The following is a 19,872-nucleotide window of genomic DNA, read 5'->3' as shown; positions in this document are numbered from 1 at the left end:
TGTGTGTGTGTGTGTGTGTGTGTGTGTGTGTGTGTGTGTGTGCGTGTGTGTGTGTGTTTGTGTGTGTGTGTGTTGCTGTGGATTATAGTGCAACATAGTTCGGTAGTCAGTTTATAGAATCCTCCTCATAGCTTTAAGACTATTGCTCTGTTACCATGGAAACCATTTGGCCTGAGAAAATAAAAAAATCAGATTACCGCGGGCAGGTGCTTATGAGTTGCAGTATGATTGTGCCTCTGTCTCTTCTCTGATCCCGAATGACAAGTGTAGTTATGAAATGACTGCTACACTGGTTTGACATGGGCTGGGGGGACTTGCGTGTTCATAATTAGCAACCTGGATGTACGATCCAGTTCTATTTTCAAATGTCGGGTTAGTTGTTGTCCCAACTGTATCTACATTGAAACACTGACTGAACCGTGGCGTTGCAAAGGTAACAAAAGGACAAAATGTGGTCCAAATACCTGACTGCTGAAACATATTTTGATCTCCTTGTGTCTACGACCCTACAAGGAGGCACCGGCATATTGATGCACTGCACCAAATTGGGAACAAAAGACCTTATGCTGCTCAGGATGGATCACTATAGCCTCCCACCTGCACACGCCTCGCTGCAACCACAACCCTAACGAATGCAGACATGCACACTTTGTGGATCACACAATGCCAAAATACAAAGCACACAGTACGCTCGAACAAATATCAGAAATGATATTCAGTATTTTAAACCCAAACTAAACTCTCCCTTTCAAAATGGTAATCGAGTATGAAATTGAGCCCTAATATCTCTGCAGTCATGTTTTGTTCTGGGTTTTTTTTGTTTGTTTGTTTTTTTGCACATACTTTTACATACAGTACATTTCCTCTTCGTAAGGTCAAGCAAAGAGCAGAAGCGTGAGTGATGATGAGAGGAATGGAACCAGACTTGCTCAGCAGAGTCATCAGCGCTGATGAGTCACGGATCTTCGAGTGCGACCAAATGCCACTCTCACCATTCTTTTAATGTTTCAATCTTTGATACACAAACAGTTCTCTGGAATGCTTCAAACGCTCGCATGAAGACCGTCCCCACTGTCCCCTAAAAATACATATACACAAGACTTGGACTGTGTAGGGGTACGATACAGATATTGCAGCCTCGAGTACTGTCCGATCCAGAAATCAATTCGAACTAGAAAACAACTAGTTCACCAGAAAATGTCAAGCTGCAAATTTAATGGCAAATATGCGACTATGTTTGGTTCATGTAATTGTGAATCTGATCGTAACGTCAGTGTCTCACCAACCATGAACCTCACCGCGCGCCGCTGTAACACACTTGAAAATCTAAAATCGTTTTAGTGGCCATGGGAAAAATTTGACACAAAGCCCTTGATGTATAGCATCTCCATCCATCTTAGTTGCTTCTCCTCACTTGGGTCGCAGGTGTGATGGAGTGGCCTTCAGTGGAAAGCAGAGTACAGTCTGGACTTGTCACCAGCCAATCTCAGGACACATAAAGACAAACATTCACATTCACAAAATTTAGACCAGTAATTCTTAAAATTCACTGCTATTACCGACCACTGCGATGCAGGCCCCCTCTAGTGGTACGTGAAAGACTCGCTGAGTCAAATGTTCAAACTGTGCTAGTGGCTAAAACTTTAATCCCATGAAGCACGTTGGTGAAGTACAATTCAGTAGTACTTCACGTTTATGAAAAATATATTTGCATTTAATCTTTTAAAAAATGCTTTTATTTTCAAGCAATATTTAGATGGGTTTTTTCCCCCCTGTATTTAACACAGTGCTCATGTTACAGGAATGCGTGATGTTTCAGTGGCTTACTTTGACAATTAATGTTTCTGATGAGCACTCGGGGTCTACTATGAGCTATATATTATTGTTGGTCATTATGATAGTACTTGTAAACCAAGTATTTTTTAGGTGATAGCTGTTTATCTATGTACTGTAGTACAGTAGGTGTCAATTGTCTGGTCCCCTCCAAAGGTTTCAGCCATTTTTTTCGGGGTGTTTGTTGTTTTCGTCCAAGCGAGAGGCTGTTCTCGAGTCAACGTGAAGCGGCGCCTTCCGGTGAGCATACGGTTGGTGTCCAGGCCAAAGAAACGATCCCAGATCAGTGTCTCGTTAGTGTCACGCCCCCACTCCTTCCTCATTCCCGCTCATCTCGCTGCTAGGTGAGCGCTGGCCTCGCGATAGCCGCCTATTGGAATCAAAGCCCCGTTCGAGAAGTGGATGCTGACAGGCGCGCCGCGCGGTGTAGTCGCTCGGTCATCATGCAAAGGTTATTACGCTGGATCCGCTCCATCGAGCCTCCGAGGAAGCCGCTCCTCTACGACTGCAACATAGGAGACGTTTAGCGAAAACCAACGAAAGTCACCGGCCGGGTTTCGGGGAAGACGAGAGCAGGTGTGACTCGATGGAAGGCAGCTCGGCGTTTCCTCGACCGACCGTGTGCGGGCAAGCTCCTCTCGTCGGCAAAGTGGCTTGATGAGTGTCCAAAGTAACAGTGGAAGTGGTGGTGGAAGTTTGGAGGCGACGCCATCTTGGTCGCAGCTCTCCTCCTCCCCAACGATTTCTCAACAACATATAACGGCGACCGCAAAGCTCAAGGAAGGTACATGGAGCTCGACAAGTGTTCGGACGGCTGTCTTTCTGCGCCGAATTTGCGTTTTCGGGAGAGGGGCGATGTGGCTTTTTTCGAGCAATGTCGCGCTAACATTTGTCGGAGTGAAAATGGATGTCAAGTTCACTGATGGTGCGTGTATTGGAAGCCAAACGTCAGCTGTCACTTGTGTTGACGGCTAGTCGAACGTAGCTTCGAGCTATCACGTACTGTGCACAAAGGCAGCGCTATCTTAAATGTGGCCTCTGGTGTTGGACTGTAGATGGTCTCATGACTGAATTTCTCGTCATTCGTTGCATAGTTGTCGACGTTTGGTACTGTTAGGTAGCCAGCTGTAGTTTAATTACAACTACTTAGTTGGCGTGTGCGCTGCGACGCTCGTGATGCTGGGCATTTAACTGATTCTTAAAATGAACTATAATTTTCGACATGCCCCTCAGAGGCCATTCACTGTTTAGTTTTAATGTGGCGAAATAACTCGTGAATTATTAGTCGGTTGTAAAGTAGGAGTGCTACCGTAGTGTTTACATTTTAAAGATAACGTTATTAAAAAAAGAAAATAACCGTGAGGTTCGGTATTGAATTTGTAAAAGTCATTTAAATTATATATACAGTAAGCCCATACATATATGTATGCAATGTATATCCGGCAAATGTAGCCCAAGTCTCTCACACACACACACACACACACACACACACACACACACACACACACACACACACGGTCCTTTGTCCTCAAATAACCTCGCACAGGCCTTGTTGTGTGCCGTGGTACGATGCTTGAGGGTTTCATAATAGCCATTATTCCTTTTCGGGCATGCCCTGGTGCCAAAAGCTATGTAATGATGACAGCCAGATAATCTCCAATAAGGAAGCCTGCACCCTGCAGCATCAATACGCAGTCGGGTGCAGAAAACCTGAGCTTCTCTCCCTGGAGAGAGAATGTCACAAATCAAGACTTGGGCAGGCTGTTTATTTACTGTAGTGGCTGTGCAGTTTATGAGATAGGTTTACTAACATAGTCATAATGAGGATATTTTCATCTAAAGCAGTTGGTTTTGTTTTGGGTTTTTTTTTTGGAATGCAAGACTATTTCGGGGAATGCATGTAACCTGATTTTAAAAGTGATTCTTGCCCAATCTGAACTGTTTTTAGTTATTACCATATGTCATACTAGTGAGGCATAGCGCAGTGACATAATGAGATGCAGCAGTTGAATAAGATTTTTTTTGGGGTTAAAATTAGCCTCCTCTGCTTGTTGTTTCATCGAGTCTGCTGTCTGCTGTTAGAATCAGCAGTGCCGCCTCCCAATGTCATTGGTCATCGTTGCATGACAGTGCATCTTTTAATGAGCCACCTGCAGTACTGCCTTTATTTCACCCTCCGTTCGCCTACATGATATACGGTCACTTTGTCTGCCTTCACTCCTTCTATTTGTCACACAGTGTCGTTTTGTTTTCACGCATGTAACCTTGCACCAGGCCCCATGGAGGAGCTGCATAGCTTGGACCCCCGGAGACAGGAGCTTCTCGAGGCCAGGTTCACGGGAGCTGTCAGTGGCAACACAGGAGGCAGCACTGGGAGCATGAGTGGAGGTGCCAAGGTAACAGCACACCGCAGAAAGTCTTGTTTTTCTGCATCACACACAGTGGACACAAAGCTAGTCAACACAGGGACCGTGGCGGCCGAGCTAGCCCGGCAGCCCTTTTGTGCAACCTGTTTGCATTTGAACCTAAAGACTGATAAAGAAATGCATTCGTTGTCAAATAGTCTGATTCGGTGAGTATTCAGTCAGGCACTTGCTCAAACTGAGGCGACACCAAAGTTATCTTACAAGTGGAAATGTTTTTTTCGTGGATTTCAGTTCTATGCTACAGTCCATGTGCTGGAAAATGGCCAAGTGACACACCAAATAATGGAAGAGCTCATTTGCTCCCGGACATATTGAGAATGATCTTTGTTTTGCTGATGTTTACCCACCACACGGTCATATGTCCACTTATTTTTCTGAATGGTCCTTTGTGCTTGTTTGCAGGGTCTCGCCAACGAGTCGTCCAACCACAGCTACGGAAGTCTCGGCTCGTCCAGCGACAAGGAGTCTGAGGTAGCTCACATGCATTGTCCATTTTATTGTCACCGTCATATTTTGCATGTCGTAAGGCCACTCGAAAAGTGCAGACCTCAAACAGGGCTGAAACATTTGTCACTTTTGAAACCACTCAAGACGCAGGTCGTCAGTCTGCGACCTTCCCGACATACGAGGATTTGAGGTTACGAAAGGCGCTGCGGCGCAAGAAGGCACACTCGGTTTGTTTACATTAAGTGAGGACCCCTTCTACCAATTTTATTTTTCCAGTTTCGTTTTCTTGGATCTGCATGATCTGCACCTTCATTTTAGGATGCTAGATTTGCACAAGTCATGGCAACCTTGTTTGACGGCTTATGCGTTTTTGAATTGCATCCATGTTTGCAGGCTGAATTCAAATCCAGAAGAAATTTGGTGGAACAGCTTCTGACCCTCCAAATACATCTCAAATAGTTACAGATTGACATTTGTCACGCCGTGTGTGCATATCTGAAGGCAAATATTTTTTCCACCTCCCCCTTTTTTTTAAGTCACCAATGTGTCATTTGTGACCAGAATTAATAAGGGCTTCCTTGGACTATGGTCACACATAAACAAATGGACCCACAAAGTAAAGTTAATCAAAACATTTTTAAAAAAAGAAAAACTGTTAATAATTAGCCACATAGTACAAAAGAACAGTTGGTCCGATTTATAGGGGACTGGATTGTCTTTCTTTCAGTTATTTTTGTGCTCGACCCACTTGTTTCTCTGTCTCTCCCACTCCCTGCACATTTCCTTCTCTTCTCTGCATAGAATTCTGATATGAAAAGAGGGAGCTCCCCCGCTTACTCAGTATGTACTCTCTCTTCCTGTTGAAAGCCGCCACAGGAGCCTTGGTAGGTAAAACTCAGGGGGCCTAAGCATTTTCTCTCCTCCGCTCCGTGTCGACTTACAGACCCCAGAGAAGAAGCACTCGGAATCATCCAGAGGGAGGAAAAGGAAAGCTGACACCTATTCCGAGAGCAGTCAAGGTTTGGAAACCTGCACAAGACAAATCCCCCCCCCAAGCCTTTGTATAATTTGTGATCATCTTGTCTTCCAATTCATCGTGCAGGGAAATCTTCTACGCGCGGCCCCAAGATCAGCGATTACTTCGATGTGAGGCCCGCTTTAGCTTTCGTCACTCAAAAAGCTTCTGGTTTCCTTTCATGTCAATCACAATTCATTCATGTTCTTGAACCCGCAAAGTTCCAGGGTGGAAATGGCTCAAGTCCGGTCCGAGGCCTGCCATCAGCTCGCCGCTCTCCGCAGAACTCGCACTCGGCGCCTGGCTCAATTGTAAGCGTCGAACATGACTACACGTTGCATAGAGCGGCCGAGACTCTACGTCATTTACGCAGTTTTAACAACAACGATGCCGTCGTTGCAGATCCGCCAGAACAGCTCCTCCCCCACCAGTTTGTGTTTTGGGGAACACAATCCCAGATCCAGTAAATTTGTCCAGGTATTGCGAAGCATCGTCATCTCACACACACGCGTGCGGTTCTTCCCGAAGCTTTCTATTATTTCTTGTGCTATGATGTCACTCAACCGAAATCCTTTTCTTCTGCAATTTGAGACGGAATTGACAGGACTGAAACTTGCTGCCCTCGAGAGCAACAAGAGCCTGGACCTGGAGAAGAAAGAGGGACGAATAGATGATCTCCTCAGGGTGGGTTGAATATCCACACCCCTTCAAAGTTACCAACAAGCATACGTTAGATGGACGCAAACATTTGTATTTAACACAGTTCTTTATTAATAGTGCTTCCTGGTTGGGTGAGACCCGTGATTTATTCTCGACTGTTCTTCTTTGCGACAGTTAGATTTGAGAATTTTGACTTCCAGCATACAAAGTCCATAACGATGTCCTTGGATGAGTTTGGGAGCCAGATTTGAGCACCTCGAAACACCTTTGGGGTGAAGTTGAACTCGATTGCGAGTGACGCCCTTTCTCAGGTCCAACAGCAGTCAGCTTTGACCACCGATGCTCTTCTGGCCACCGGATAGTCATTTGCTCCAGACACGCGCCAACCCTTTAGTCCGTAGAACGTGCTTGGCCGTGTTTTATTTCTGTCGACTCCCATCGTGCGGAGGAACTCTCACCCATCCTTTGTTTTGTTTTTTTTAATCCCACACAGGCTAACTGTGACCTGCGGAGGCAGATTGATGAACAACAAAAACTCCTGGAGAAATACAAGGAGAGGCTCAACAAGTGTATTACTATGAGCAAGAAACTTCTCATCGAGAAGGTCGGTTTCTGAGCGTGCGTGCGCAGCCACGTTCTCCTCTTTCATGCCTTTGAGGTTGAACTATCTTGAACTGTGTGCGGAAGCTCCGTTGAGAAGCACGTTGGCGTTATTTGATTCAGTTCGGCACACAAGCGGACTCTCGGCCTAATTGTATCAAAATACCGAAATAGCGGTCATATCTTGAATATTTTGTCTCAAGACTATCAAAATAATAATAAAGAAGGCAAGATCATTTGGGCCAATAGCATACCCAGAAAACAATACTGGAAAAAAATGCGAATTGAACAATCCTGTAATCAAACAAAAGAAGCCATTTAAAATGAACAAATCAGTATGTTGTTACTCACGTTTTGGTTAATTGGGTTACTTGTAATCCCTTCAGAGGAGGTAACGGTTAATAAGACATCCTTGCAGCCTGGAGTTTTCAAAACATTCCTCATGACATATTGTACTCCCAACTCCCAGTGTATGCAATCTCATTTTTCCCCAAAACGTCATCTTCATCAAACACCCCAAGGTATCTAAACAAGAGCATCGAAGAGCATATCCATATGTGAGGTATTATCGAAGAAGAAAAAAAGTGGTTCTAAGGAAGAGAAATTGCTGTCACGCTCTTCATGTCTAATGGTGTTAGCACATGTCCCCGCTTCCATTTGGACAGAGCACCCAGGAGAAGCAGTCGTGCCGTGAGAAGAGCATGCAGGACCGCCTCCGTCTCGGCCATTTCACCACGGTGAGACACGGAGCGTCCTACACGGAGCAGTGGACCGACGGATATGCATTCCAGAACCTGATCAAGTGAGAGCCCGCCTAAACGTGCATCAGCGCTTTCCTTTACCTTGGGATGGCGCGTTTAGCGGCAAAAAACAAAACGCACGGCTGTGCGCAGGCAACAAGAAGGCATCAACCAGCAGAGAGAGGACATCGAGCGACAGCGAAAGCTGCTCGCCAAGAGGAAGCCGCCCAACCCGGCGTCACCCTCCCTCTCTGTGGCCTCAACCTCGGAACCCAAGCAGAGGAAAACCAAAGTGGTCAACGGCAACGATTCCGACCCTTTCCTCAAGCCGTCGCTGCCCCAGCTGTGAGTGACACGAAGGGAGACTTGTCAGCAACATTGGCCCAAACTCTTTTACATGATCGCCGAATATTTTTTTTAGATTGACCCTCGCTGAGTACCATGAGCAGGAAGAGATATTTAAGCTTCGCCTTGGACATCTGAAGAAGGTCAGTAGCAAAGCACATTTGGTGCATTTTTCTCCTTCTCTCCTGCACACAAACGCCGAAGACGGCGTTTTGCCAAATCTCCCGAATTCAGGACAGAAAGGCCGAAATAGTTAGAAGTGGTGCGTTCTTGTGCAGGAGGAGGCTGAGATACAAGCGGAGCTGGAGCGGTTGGAGCGCGTGAGGAACCTCCACATCAGAGAGCTGAAGAGGATCAACAACGAGGACAGCTCGGCGTAAGTCCAAACTCCGTCCGTTCATTTCCGAAAGGGCGTTGAAAGAGATTTGCTTCACAATGGAGGCAAAGGCACAGCTTGTCTGACATGGCTCGCCTCCTACCTCACACAGCTTTAAAGACCATCCCACACTGAACGAAAGGTACCTATTGCTGCACTTGCTGGGCAGGGGCGGCTTCAGCGAAGTCTACAAGGTAAAAGTCTCCGAAGGCTGCACCCGCCGCGTCTTTCGCTCAGCACATCGCGATACAAATGCGTGTTTGCCCTTGTCACCCGGCAGGCTTTTGACTTGTTTGAGCAGCGCTACGCGGCTGTTAAAATCCACCAGCTCAACAAGAACTGGAGGGAGGAGAAAAAAGAGAACTACCACAAGTAGGCGCCGGCGACTTTTGAATCCGATGACGCACCCGCTCGCGCCGCAAACAAAATGGTGTTTGTCGTTTATGCCCTCCCAGGCACGCGTGCAGAGAGTACCGGATACACAAACAGCTGGACCATCCCAGAATAGTCAAACTCTATGACTATTTCTCCCTGGATACTGACACGTGAGTCACCTTTGACCGGGAGCTGGCTCCACCGCAACCCTGAGGTTGTTCAAATATCGTAGGAATTTCGTGCCGCTTGGTGTTGACTCTTCACAACGAAATCCACTTTTAGACCTTGATGTTTGAAGCCCGGAATGAAGCAAAAGGTCACAAAGTTCAAGCGGGCCCGATACTTTCGCGAGCCGCTGCAAAGCGGGATCTAAATCCGCTCCGTTGACCGCTAGGATGAAATTGGATTTTTCCTTTTGTTGAACAATTGGGAACCCATTCGGCTCTCCGATTTTAAACGATGAGCCGAGGCGGAGTTTGGGTGCGAGTCCAAGCTCCATTATTTTCTCTCAACCTTATCCGCGACAGTTCACTGATAAATTTGTCATGTCCGCACTCTCTTTCCCCTCCAGGTTCTGCACAGTTCTGGAGTTCTGCGAAGGCAACGATCTGGACTTCTACCTGAAGCAAAACAAGCTGATGTCCGAGAAGGAGGCCCGCTCCATCGTCATGCAGATTGTCAGCGCGCTGCGCTACCTTAACGAGATTAAACCGCCCATCATTCACTATGACCTCAAGCCCGGTGAGTGGAATTGGGAACATCCGAATAAGTTGACTTCAAGAAGACATTTTCATAAGTTTAAAACGGATCCCAGATGCCTTAATAATAAAAATAAATACCCTGAGGATCAAGAAGTAGAGCGCACTTGAAACGTGCATTTGAAAGGTCCCCAAGAGCTCTGCTTGTTTTGATGGAACTCGTGGTTTTGAGCCACTGCTCACCGCAGCAGACGGAAATAGGCGGCTCAAAAAGACCCGCTGGCTTGTGCACGTTCACACTTGATGGGTTTGCGGGCCCACCAGAGACCAAACTATTTGCATACGCATGCTTCAAAATCTAAATTTCCATCGAATGTTCATGACTCAAAACCTGAAACAGGTGGTTACGCAACTTTTGCCAACGCACGTACCAAACTATTTGCATACGCATGCTTCAAAATCTAATTTTCCATCGAATGTTTCATGACTCAAAACCTGAAACCGGGTGGTTACGCAACTTTTGCCAACGCACACGTTCCATTGGTACAGATGTCCATTTTTCCTTGACTTGTACCGACTGACTGACTCTGGATTGCCTAAATGTCCGACGACCGTTTGTCTTGTAAATTGTGCGAAACGCTGCAGGCAACATCTTATTAGTGGATGGAACTGCATGTGGCGAAATCAAAATCACAGACTTTGGCCTGTCAAAGATTATGGATGACGACAACTACGGCGTCGACGGCATGGACCTCACATCTCAGGGAGCGGGCACCTACTGGTAAAAATCGCAACCACGACGGCTAGCATATCGGGTCGGGTCGGTGCCGTCAGGGCTTTGCACTGTGCAACAATAACGTGTGTGTGTGTGTGTGTCCAGGTACCTCCCTCCGGAGTGTTTTGTGGTGGGCAAGGAGCCGCCAAAAATTTCAAACAAGGTGGATGTCTGGTCTGTGGGCGTGATCTTCTTCCAGTGCCTCTATGGGCGCAAGGTAAACGTCAAATGAACAGATCCATGTCTGCATATAAAATGCTGACAATTGAATCGATAAGATCGATTAAAAATATATATATATGTGTGGGTGTGCGTTGTGATTTGTTTTTGTTTTCCCAGCCGTTTGGTCACAACCAGTCTCAGCAGGACATCCTCCAGGAAAACACCATCCTCAAAGCCACCGAGGTCCAGTTCCCCGCTAAACCGCAGGCCAGCACAGAGGCCAAGGTGCGAGACCCTCACCGCCCGCCGCACTCGATGCCTTCAATAAAAGAGCTCAGTCAAAAATACATTTTGAGTGCAGTCTAACAATGCAGCAATCGTTCCGCTTGTAATGTACAAAACGCGGTGAAATGATTTGCTTCGTCATTAAAAGTCATCCTTGAATATAAAAGCAGCGCTCATCCCGCCTCTGCTCGGCAGGCGTTCATCCGCCGCTGTCTGGCCTACCGCAAGGAGGACAGGTTCGACGTGCACCAGCTGTGCTCCGATTCCTACCTTCTCCCTCACATGAGACGCTCAAACTCGTCCGGCTCGCTGCAGCCCGCCACCTCGTCGCTCGCCACCTATTGACGGGCTCTCGTTTAGATTGACGGCACCACCTGGCCACTTCATTGATGGCACCGGATCATCGCTTGTGGAGATTTTCTTTTACAACCAGAGAACTTCCAGAATGGATGGATGAGCAAAAGAGCCGAATTCAAGGGAAATCCGAGCAAAAAGATGACACAGTAGGCTGCTGTGCTCGGGCTTTAACGGTGAAAGAGGGAAAACAACTGGAGTGGAGCCACGTGCGGCGAGGAAGAGAAACGAGATCCCCATCCCCGCGGACTATATTCAATAACCCTTTTGACTTTTGAACAGCTTGTAGACACCCTGTTTCGTTTACGCCGCTCAAGATGGCCGAGGGGAGCTTCATCAGAAAAACTTCAGCCTCCCAGGACAATAACTCGGAGAAGTCTGTCCATCCGTTGACACAAAGGATGATGCGTCTCATTGTTGGGCAGGACGGTGATGATTAATGAAATCCAGATAACAACAAAAAATCTGGTGTTGATTTGCACTTCCCACTTCCCATCCAGATTGTGTTCTTCTGGTGCCACAGGTTTGTTGAAGTACAACAGTCCGCACATTAGAACAGAAATGTCAGAATCCATCGTTGCTGTCCAGGGAAAATCATGCACCGGCCTGCGGTTAGCCGGACACAACCGAGGGCCGGAGCTGCTGCTCACTGGGTTCCTTTCCCACTCGCAAGTACATGACGAGGCTTTCCCTTGCTTCCCATCGTCTCCCGTTGTTTTCCTTCAGGAAGCTCAACTCTTTGCTGCTACAAGTGTTGCTCTTAGTTTCTAATGCGTGAGTGGCTCCGGCCTCAATTGATGACAAACTTGAAATCGTTTTCGTTTTCCCCTTTTGATTATTGTTTAGCTTCCAAGTCGGACATGTTGGGAGCAGGAGAGGAAATGGGGTGATTGATTCCCATGAATGCAACTGGCTATACGTTGGCGTAGCTCCATAAGGGGTTACAGATTTTCTTGTGGTCGACGCTCACGTGAAGATAGTCAAGTAGACCTCGATTAATTAACCCTATTATGTAGCCTGATAACATGATAAGCTGTCCACTGTAGTAACAGCTGTCCTTGCAAAGGTTAATGACGTCATTACGAATTTTCAGTTGTCAACTCGCTGCGTGCACAGCTGTTTTGCTTTCAGGCCCCGAATAATACAAGCTGACTCCCCGGTGCCGTCATCCCAACTCAAATAGCACAACTGCAGGGTTGCCACTCGCTGCAGCACGGCGTAAAAAGGATGGAATGCAATTATGACATGCACAGAAAAACTCGATTTTGTGTCATGTGGATTGTGGCTTGCAATCGACTCTCTGTGAGGCAGTGAAAGGGGCATGAGTGCAATTTGTGAATGAATGAGTAAGTCGTGGTGTGGCATGTTTCCGCGGGTGTGGAAATGCTAGCTCAATGTTTTGGGGTTTTTTTTTTTTTTTTTGGAGGGGGCTTGTTATATTTAGGTCGACGCTGTTTCATAGCAAAAGGTTGACTAACAGCTCGTCCTCATCTCATTGACAGCAAATAACTCAATTTTTGTTACACTTGAGGATACGCTTGCCTATTTTGTATTTCCATACACTTGAGGTACCACTAATAGTTACCGGGCAGACCCAGCCAGCGTCTGTTGCTTTTGGCGTGGCGTCCCTGTTCAAGCCAAAACACGTGATGGGTGATTAACAGACTTCAAGCTTTGTCATTGCGGAATGCTAACAGACTTGTCAATTAGTCTTTTCAACCCGTATTGTGCTAACTTTAATGTGTCATTTTAAGTTGAAACATCACTACTCGAAGCCACCAAGGCCCGAAAAGGATTTTTTTAATGTATGTTTGACTGAAGCATCCCTTCGAGTGAAAGTAATTCAATCAATGTTTTTAACGTATGCCCCTTTAGGAGCTGGGAGGTAGAAAACATGCATCCCTCTTGTTCAGTTGGAAGCATGACGTGCATACCTTGTTTAATGACATTTATCGTGTGGAGACAGACGTCATGCGCAGCCGTTAGTAAGCAACATGTCGGACCATATTTGCAGGAAGGGGTCAACGCTTGGCCATGCCATTCAAATGCAATAAAGATTGCCTTCAATGTCTACATTGCTGCTCTCTTTGCTTACGTGAGCGCATACTACCTCGGTCAATGTACGAAGTCAGGCTGGCCTTTCACCCGAAAGCCAAATATCTATTACTCTCACGAGTATGTGTATTTGCAGGTTTCAACTTGGGAGTCAAAATATTATTCCCCATTATTGTATTATTTATTTCTGACTACTAGTAAGACCACGACCTCACTACTGAGGCAAAACTTCACTAATTGACACATGGGGTCTACTAGCGAAGTAAATTTGACAAAGCTGGACAGCAAGGATATCAAATAAATGCTTGAACGGCTATATGGAATGCTATTTGAGCATTTTTTTAAAATATTCAGCTTAGCTTAGTAGGCCAAACGCGGCACTCGTGGTGCGAAAGAAAACTTAACTCTTAAGACAGTAGTTCTCCCAGACGACTGAATTACCTTTTTGTGAGTACAAAGAGCCTGCGAGTAATTGGATTGGATACCGAAGTCTGCTCGATTCGCTTCCCATGGACGAGCACGATAAAAAGTGAATGAGGGGCTTGCAGCACACGCTTTTTTTTTGTCCTCTAATCACATGCGATTAACAAAAGGTACGTCGACGTGTTAATGGTCACGACGGCCTCCAATGGTGTACAAACGTGATTTTCTGGACAAAAGGCGACAGGGTCGACTGGACATTGCCTTGACATCTTGTACTATAGTCCATGATGCACGAAAGGAAGCCATTTTCCCCATCCAACATTTGTCAGTTGTCATAAGGAAGCACAAGGCTGCGTGTAAAATTGGTTTGGCTTTATTGCTTGCATTTTGCATACCGCAGATCTTTCTTAGTTTCTTTGTTTACAGTGACATCTTGTGGCTGTTCTGCGTAACTTCGAAGTCAATGGAACGATTGGTCACAAAGGAAATTGAAAAAAGAGCTGAACTCCCGGTCGTCCCCAGCAAGCGACTGACCACACTATGGCGGTACATGAAATGCGTGAGATGTGACTTTTCAGCCTGCCTCCGTTTTGTTGGGTTTATTGTGTGTGTCTGGCTATATTAGTCATTTCAAAGAAAATAAAGCGGGGTAATGGTAACATAACTAAGTGATCGAAAAGTACCGGCACATCTCAAATTAGACTATCACATCAACCTTCATTTCTTTCAGTAGTTGAATTCAAACATTGAAACGTGCATATTTGTAGTGTTGATGTAGATTCATTAAAAATACCCAGCCTATTTTAAATATTAAAATCATTTTGATTATTCTATATTGTAATTTCCGGAAAGAAAATGTTCACTTTTTGAACTGAACTACAGAAATAAAGTTTTTCATAATGCTGTATTCTACTTTGTGATGCACTGGTAAATGCCAGGAATACAAGGTTAGACAGACGTTCTTAATTATTCACCATTTTATATACGGAATTCACTTTATACAATGACTGTACCAAGATTAGTACAATAGTGCGGTTTCTTTTTTTCTGTGTTAGACCGCATGATGAATGATTATAAACGGTTTGTTTGCTCATACAGTATATAAAAAGGGAATGAATGAATATTTCAGTCAATACCGGAACACTGAACATTCTCAAACGGAAGAAATGACACCGCAGAAGGGCAAATAAAGGAACACTCAGAAGTAAATCGCAAAGTGAAGTGTGATTGAAGGCAAGCTGCAGTGCGGCCCGGTCCACCACTGCAATATAACAATCTGTTTATGAAGACATGTTTTTCATAAACCTCACTCACACTTGGAATCTCTGACTGGGTGCAACCTGTCCCTCTCGGCTAAATAAATAGAAAACTAAAGAGAGAAAGAGATGAGAGGAAAGAAAAGCCGTGTGTGTGTGTGTGTTTTGGTTCGATGGTTGAGAGAGATACATTCCCAGGTTACGAGGAGGTAAGCGTTGTCTCCGAAGAAGGCTGCAGTTCCGTGGGGTTTGTGACGTCGCCGACAGACACCGAGGCAGGTGTTACCGTGACAGAGGCCGGAGGGGCGACGGCGGTGGAAGTAGGCAGAATGGGGGCAACGCCCTGTGGCAGGAGAGGAGTCAGCTGGGAGGGCAGCATGGCGGGCAAAGGAGGCAGAGATGCCAGGCCAGGTATATTCAGCGGGGTGACTGCAACGGGGGGAGGGGGGGGTTGCATGATACACAATATATATATATATATATATATATATATATATTATTTTACAAATCAAAGTCGAGTGAACTGTTTTCTTAGCCGGGTTGTGAACATGTCATGATGCAGTCATGTACCTGTGGTTCCGGCTGGCATTAAGGTACTGGTGCCCGCTAGTGAGATGGCGCCGAGGTCCGGGAGCGGCAAGTTGAGATTGGGAAGGTTGGGCAGCGGCGGTAAGCCACCCGGAAGGGGCATCAAGCCTAAAGGAAAACACAACATGCATGCTAAATCACTTTGGATAAGAACGCTTTATGTAGCACGTGAAGAAAAAAAAAAAAGGTACACCGAACTACTGTCATCGTTGCAAATTCGAGCCACGTGCCCTTGCGGCACTCCAAAAGGACCTACCTGGTAACGTGGTGGCGGGGTTGAAGCTGGCCGTGGCAGGATTGAGAGGAGTGAGGGGACTGAGGGACGGATTGGAGGAGGGGAGCAGAGGGACTGTGGGCAAACCTGGCGAGGGAGGCAAGAGCCACAGTTGACCAGAGCACACGTCAGCACACTTTCTAATCAGTGCCCCACGAACAGGGTTGGTGAGCCTTTTCCATTCCCAAATTCAAACATGTCAGATTCACGAGCTTTTTTTTCCACATCCTCGTTTACGAAATAGACAGGACTTACCCGTCTGCAGTTCGCTCGGCATGGTGGGAGGGGCTGTACTGATTGAAAGGCCTGACAGCGAGTCTTCAAGGCCAGAGGGAAGTGTGGTGGCGGTAGGAGGCGGGGTCACGGCAGACAACTGGACCTGAGGGATTATTTATTCCTTTTTACAGCGACTAAAAGACTCCGCTTGTCGGAGTGAAACGTTCACATCATGAGAGTGAAGTGCAGTAAGACCTCAGTGAATCCGTCCTTCAACGGACCGACAGGCTCGCCAGAAGCATTCCCCGGGAAGGAGATCTTCTTCCCCTCCTCAAAAGGTCGCGTGGGAATCCGATGCAGGTATCCGTAGCCAATCCCGCATCCGAGGCTGTGGCGGGGGAGCAAAATGATCCAAAACAACAAGGATGACATTTCAAGTCAAACCTATCGGAGATGAGCCCGGCTTGAAAATCACCCGCTGACGTGCTTTTGGGAGACCAACATGACAGACGACAAGTAATTGCTGCGAGATGGCATATCGAGTGTCTGATGCTTACTACCCTCAATGCCTAATGATCTTGAAAAAAATTAATAATTTAATAATGTGAAATAGTTGCTAGTCAACAAAAAAGGTCCCTGATATTAAAAAAAAAATGTTGGGGGCACTGGTTTAGCATGGTGACAAACCAGCCTGATCACCACACGTATATATAAAAAAAGGATATTGTCAACATTATTATTATGATGATTATTATTATTATTATTTTTTTTTTAAATACAAGGAACAAAAGTCTTGGTTGGTGTCTAATGCGTACATTTGCTGGCTCCATTTGACTTTGGCCAAGTGTTTTTTTCACCGTGTTCTGTACTCCCAACGATACTTCTCAACTGTTCAAGTGAGGCCCTTAAGCAAAAAGAACAATTGTGTTTTATTGCCTGCAACTGTTTTAATTAAATGACGACAAAGGGTTTCCCAAAGTATCGTCTCGCTTCTTCTCAAAGTCCAAATCCCCAAAGCGCGCCGCCATAAATGAAATGGAATGTTTTGTATTACGGCTTGGGGAAAAAGCCGCTTGAACTAACAACATCTGCCGTAAACAGACTCATTACCTCCTCGGTTTGTTTGTTACTAGCCCAGTTCAAGATGTTTCTCCTAATTGGAACCTTGATCCCGTCATTGTTGGAATGTTCCAAACACAAGACAAGACTTCCTCCAAAAGAAAAACTTTGCACACACACAAGATGTTACCTTGTCGGGCTGAACGATTCATCAAATGAAGTTTACATGTCATTGTTTCGTGAAACATCAAAAAAACGATAAAGCCACGAGACAAACACACGGAGTGTTGCGGCGCCTCCCCCTTAAAAACGTAACACACGAAACCAGTAACCGAGTTACAATGTGTGCGCAGTCACACCCCTAATTACGATTCAAAGTCTTCTATGAAGCGAATGGATGTTTTGGGAATGCGGAAAGGAAGCCGGAACACCCGCAGAAAACCCACGCGAACACCACACAGAAAGGCTGCAATAGAGATTCGAAGCCTACACCGCCGAACTGTGAGGCGGGCGGAATAAATGCTTCATACAAAAATTAAATGAGAGACTGGAATCAAATGGCCTCGACGTTAGACAACACTGCCGAGATGAATCAATTTCATCACACTTGCATAAATTGGAGCGGATTACCTTCCCTCTCCTCCCCAGGCACCGTTGGGTGTGATGACCACCTCCCTGCAGTTGTCGGTGTCGGTGTTGTACACGTAGAGCTTCAGGCCCTTCCCCTCGTGGCTCTCGATCAAGGAGAACAAATCCTCGGACTGCACGGGGAAAAAAACGCAGTCGTCACGACCGGAGGACCCATCATGACAGCGTGCGAGAGCAACATGTCTGGACATCCTGTTGCGATCGCCCACCTCGTTCATGACAGTGTCAGCTCCAATGATGTAGTCGGTGTGTGGTCTCAAACCGGCGAGGGCCGCGGGCGAATTTGGCTCCACCTCCTGCGAAGAGCGCGGCAAGTGAGCGTTTGGGGAGTTGGTTAGCGAGACGGCCACGACGGTGAGGTCTACGTACAAGAACGTGCCAAACGTTCTCGTTGGCTCCTTCAAAGCTGCAGAAGCGAATGGAGACGCCGAGCAAGCCCTGACCCCCCCACAGGTTGCTGGGTGTGACGGTGGACTCGCGCAGCTCCAGGGTCTTTGAAGAGTAGACCAACATCTTGACTGGTTTCTCCACGCTGGCTTTCAGAAGGTCCTTCAAGGTGTCGTTGTCCTTGTTCTGTGGAGCGGGAGTCAAATAGAAGCCACGTCGATCTATAGTACACTCAATAGGTACAGTATTACAAAACTGAAGCTTTCCAGTGTGATCGGGCCAAGTCTTCTTGGCCCTCTTCTTTCCACCATGCAGGAAATTAAAATGTTGCCAACATGAGGAAAACGGTTGTCATTTTTGCGATTCTCTTAGTTGCTAGGAGGTTCAGAAAAGCCACTTAAATCTATAGTGAGAACATCGCTAAACTAGCAACATGGCAGAAACAAGCAGCTTGCTTTCTACTCCATTTCACTGTTGACTTACCAGTCGGGTGTTATTGATGGAGACAATGAAGTCAAAAAAAGGTTCCAGTCCTGCACGGTGACCTGGGGAGTTCTCCTGAACCTGCAAGACAGAAAGTAAGCATGAGTATAAGGAATTGGACCTCTGAATTTTATGTGAATCACAGTTAGAAAGTAGTCGCAAACACGGAACCTTAGTCTTCAAGCGAACATTGATGATACCAAATAGGATGTAAAGGTTTTTAATTTGTCTTTTTTTCTGCCAGTGCAAGTGAATGTCAATGGCATACAACTGCCAAAATTGGCATTTAGCTCACGACGCGAACATTAAAATAAACCTATACATGGACAGTAGCGCAATTGTCTAAAAACTTTCATATTTCCAAGCACATTTTGAATATTCTGCATGACATAAAATAGGTTCCACACCCCATCTGATGGATGTCAACCAGCCTTGGCAGGTGTCATTCACTGTAGCCGCGTAGCATGTAGCTTTTAGCAACTGTAATGCTTCAGGCAAGTATGTTTGACATGTTGCCACTCGTAGGGCTCAAGTAGCAAACATGACACAAAAATGACAAAGCCCCACGTGAGATGTGTGGTTCTCCACCACACAGGCCCGACGTGACATCCAGTTTCTTAGTCAACACAGTGCTGGCAAATGAGCAATGCTAGGCTACGTGCTAGGAGCAGGATTTCGCTCCGGATATGCGTGCAAAGAACTCACCCGGAGGACGTGGTAGCCCTCGGAGCCACCTCCCGGTATCTCCACACTCTGCGATCCTCCCATGATCGAGCTGTCTTAAGGCTTTTGCAGGTTTTATGGCAAACTGATTCCGACGAACGATCAAGTACCCGACTACTTGTACTCACCGGGTACACGTCGTCAAATGGGTAGTCATCTGCTGCGCATGCGCCGTTACGTGGCAGGAAGTACTGCAGACGCCAGCGTTCTCGGGTTGGAAATATTAACGTCCCAAATTCCTATCTATCATCAATCACTCAATCAGTCAATTAATAAACATGTTGAAAGTTGCATCTTGAAATTGTCTTTGTAAACATCGGTGAATTGGTCACTGACAAATAAAGGTATGGTGGCGCTCAAGAGACAGTGAGGGACAATTGCACTTTAACTGTTCTAAGCAGAAGACCCACCTGACAATTTTTCTCGCCTCACACAATGACAGATGTTGGCAAGTCATTCGGCAACATGTCCTGCACAATCACGCTGTCACGTCAAAACTTAGATTCGATGCTTCTAGGTTGGCAAACTTGGCAGCCTTTTACACGCTGTAATTATGGGGTGTCGCGTGTATAATTTTGCAATATTATTTTTTTTATTACATTTTAAAATCAGTTGATAACAATAAATTATGGGAAAAGGGGAGCTCCGTGAATCCTTTCTGAATGCGCC

General features: G+C 46.2%; 2 protein-coding genes across 4 annotated transcripts; one reads left to right on the top strand and one right to left on the bottom strand.

Annotated features, from left to right (window-relative positions):
- The first annotated feature begins 1,950 nt into the window (after nt 1–1,950).
- tlk1b (tousled-like kinase 1b) lies at nt 1,951–13,164 on the top strand. 2 transcript variants are annotated; one of them, XM_019877833.1, is made up of 22 exons: nt 1,951–2,617; nt 4,108–4,229; nt 4,662–4,730; nt 5,508–5,546; nt 5,650–5,725; nt 5,809–5,852; nt 5,943–6,032; nt 6,124–6,198; nt 6,313–6,405; nt 6,875–6,985; nt 7,647–7,783; nt 7,875–8,066; nt 8,143–8,209; nt 8,345–8,442; nt 8,555–8,636; nt 8,723–8,814; nt 8,898–8,987; nt 9,389–9,558; nt 10,161–10,296; nt 10,396–10,507; nt 10,630–10,737; nt 10,933–13,164. In XM_019877833.1, exons 1-22 carry the CDS (start codon nt 2,491–2,493, stop codon nt 11,080–11,082), a joined length of 2,280 nt encoding a protein of 759 aa, XP_019733392.1. In that variant the 5' UTR covers nt 1,951–2,490; the 3' UTR covers nt 11,083–13,164. The 2 variants fall into 2 exon arrangements, with proteins under 2 accessions (XP_019733392.1, XP_019733393.1); XM_019877834.1 differs by lacking the exon at nt 5,508–5,546.
- A 1,364-nt stretch (nt 13,165–14,528) lies between these two features.
- gorasp2 (golgi reassembly stacking protein 2) lies at nt 14,529–19,367 on the bottom strand. Of its 2 annotated transcripts, XM_019877836.1 has the most exons (10): nt 19,186–19,367; nt 18,481–18,561; nt 17,980–18,183; nt 17,820–17,906; nt 17,593–17,723; nt 16,159–16,291; nt 15,943–16,066; nt 15,670–15,774; nt 15,396–15,521; nt 14,529–15,254 (listed from the first exon to the last, which is right to left on the bottom strand). In XM_019877836.1, exons 1-10 carry the CDS (start codon nt 19,246–19,248, stop codon nt 15,025–15,027), a joined length of 1,284 nt encoding a protein of 427 aa, XP_019733395.1. In that variant the 5' UTR covers nt 19,249–19,367; the 3' UTR covers nt 14,529–15,024. The 2 variants fall into 2 exon arrangements, with proteins under 2 accessions (XP_019733395.1, XP_019733394.1); XM_019877835.1 differs by having other exon boundaries at nt 17,593–17,906.
- Nucleotides 19,368–19,872: the final 505 nt, after the last annotated feature.

Source organism: Hippocampus comes, unplaced genomic scaffold (genome assembly GCF_001891065.2).
Source record: "Hippocampus comes isolate QL1 unplaced genomic scaffold, H_comes_QL1_v1.1 scaffold317, whole genome shotgun sequence".
Taxonomy (NCBI): domain Eukaryota; kingdom Metazoa; phylum Chordata; class Actinopteri; order Syngnathiformes; family Syngnathidae; genus Hippocampus; species Hippocampus comes.
The sequence above is the reverse complement of the archived record's forward strand: the minus strand, read 5'-3'. Positions and strand labels throughout refer to the sequence as shown.

Bases quoted from the DNA above. Each gene is read 5' to 3' on its own strand.
- tlk1b (XM_019877833.1), top strand. From the start codon at position 2,491: ATGAGTGTCCAAAGTAACAGTGGAAGTGGTGGTGGAAGTTTGGAGGCG. The intron at 2,618-4,107 runs GTACATGGAGCT...ACCTTGCACCAG, and splicing joins GACCGCAAAGCTCAAGGAAG to GCCCCATGGAGGAGCTGCAT. The intron at 5,726-5,808 runs GTTTGGAAACCT...TTCATCGTGCAG, and splicing joins CTATTCCGAGAGCAGTCAAG to GGAAATCTTCTACGCGCGGC.
- gorasp2 (XM_019877835.1), bottom strand. From the start codon at position 19,248: ATGGGAGGATCGCAGAGTGTGGAGATACCGGGAGGTGGCTCCGAGGGC. The intron at 18,562-19,185 runs GTGAGTTCTTTG...TCTGTCTTGCAG, and splicing joins AGGGCTACCACGTCCTCCGG to GTTCAGGAGAACTCCCCAGG. The intron at 15,522-15,669 runs GTAGGTCCTTTT...GTTTTCCTTTAG, and splicing joins CCCCGCCACCACGTTACCAG to GCTTGATGCCCCTTCCGGGT.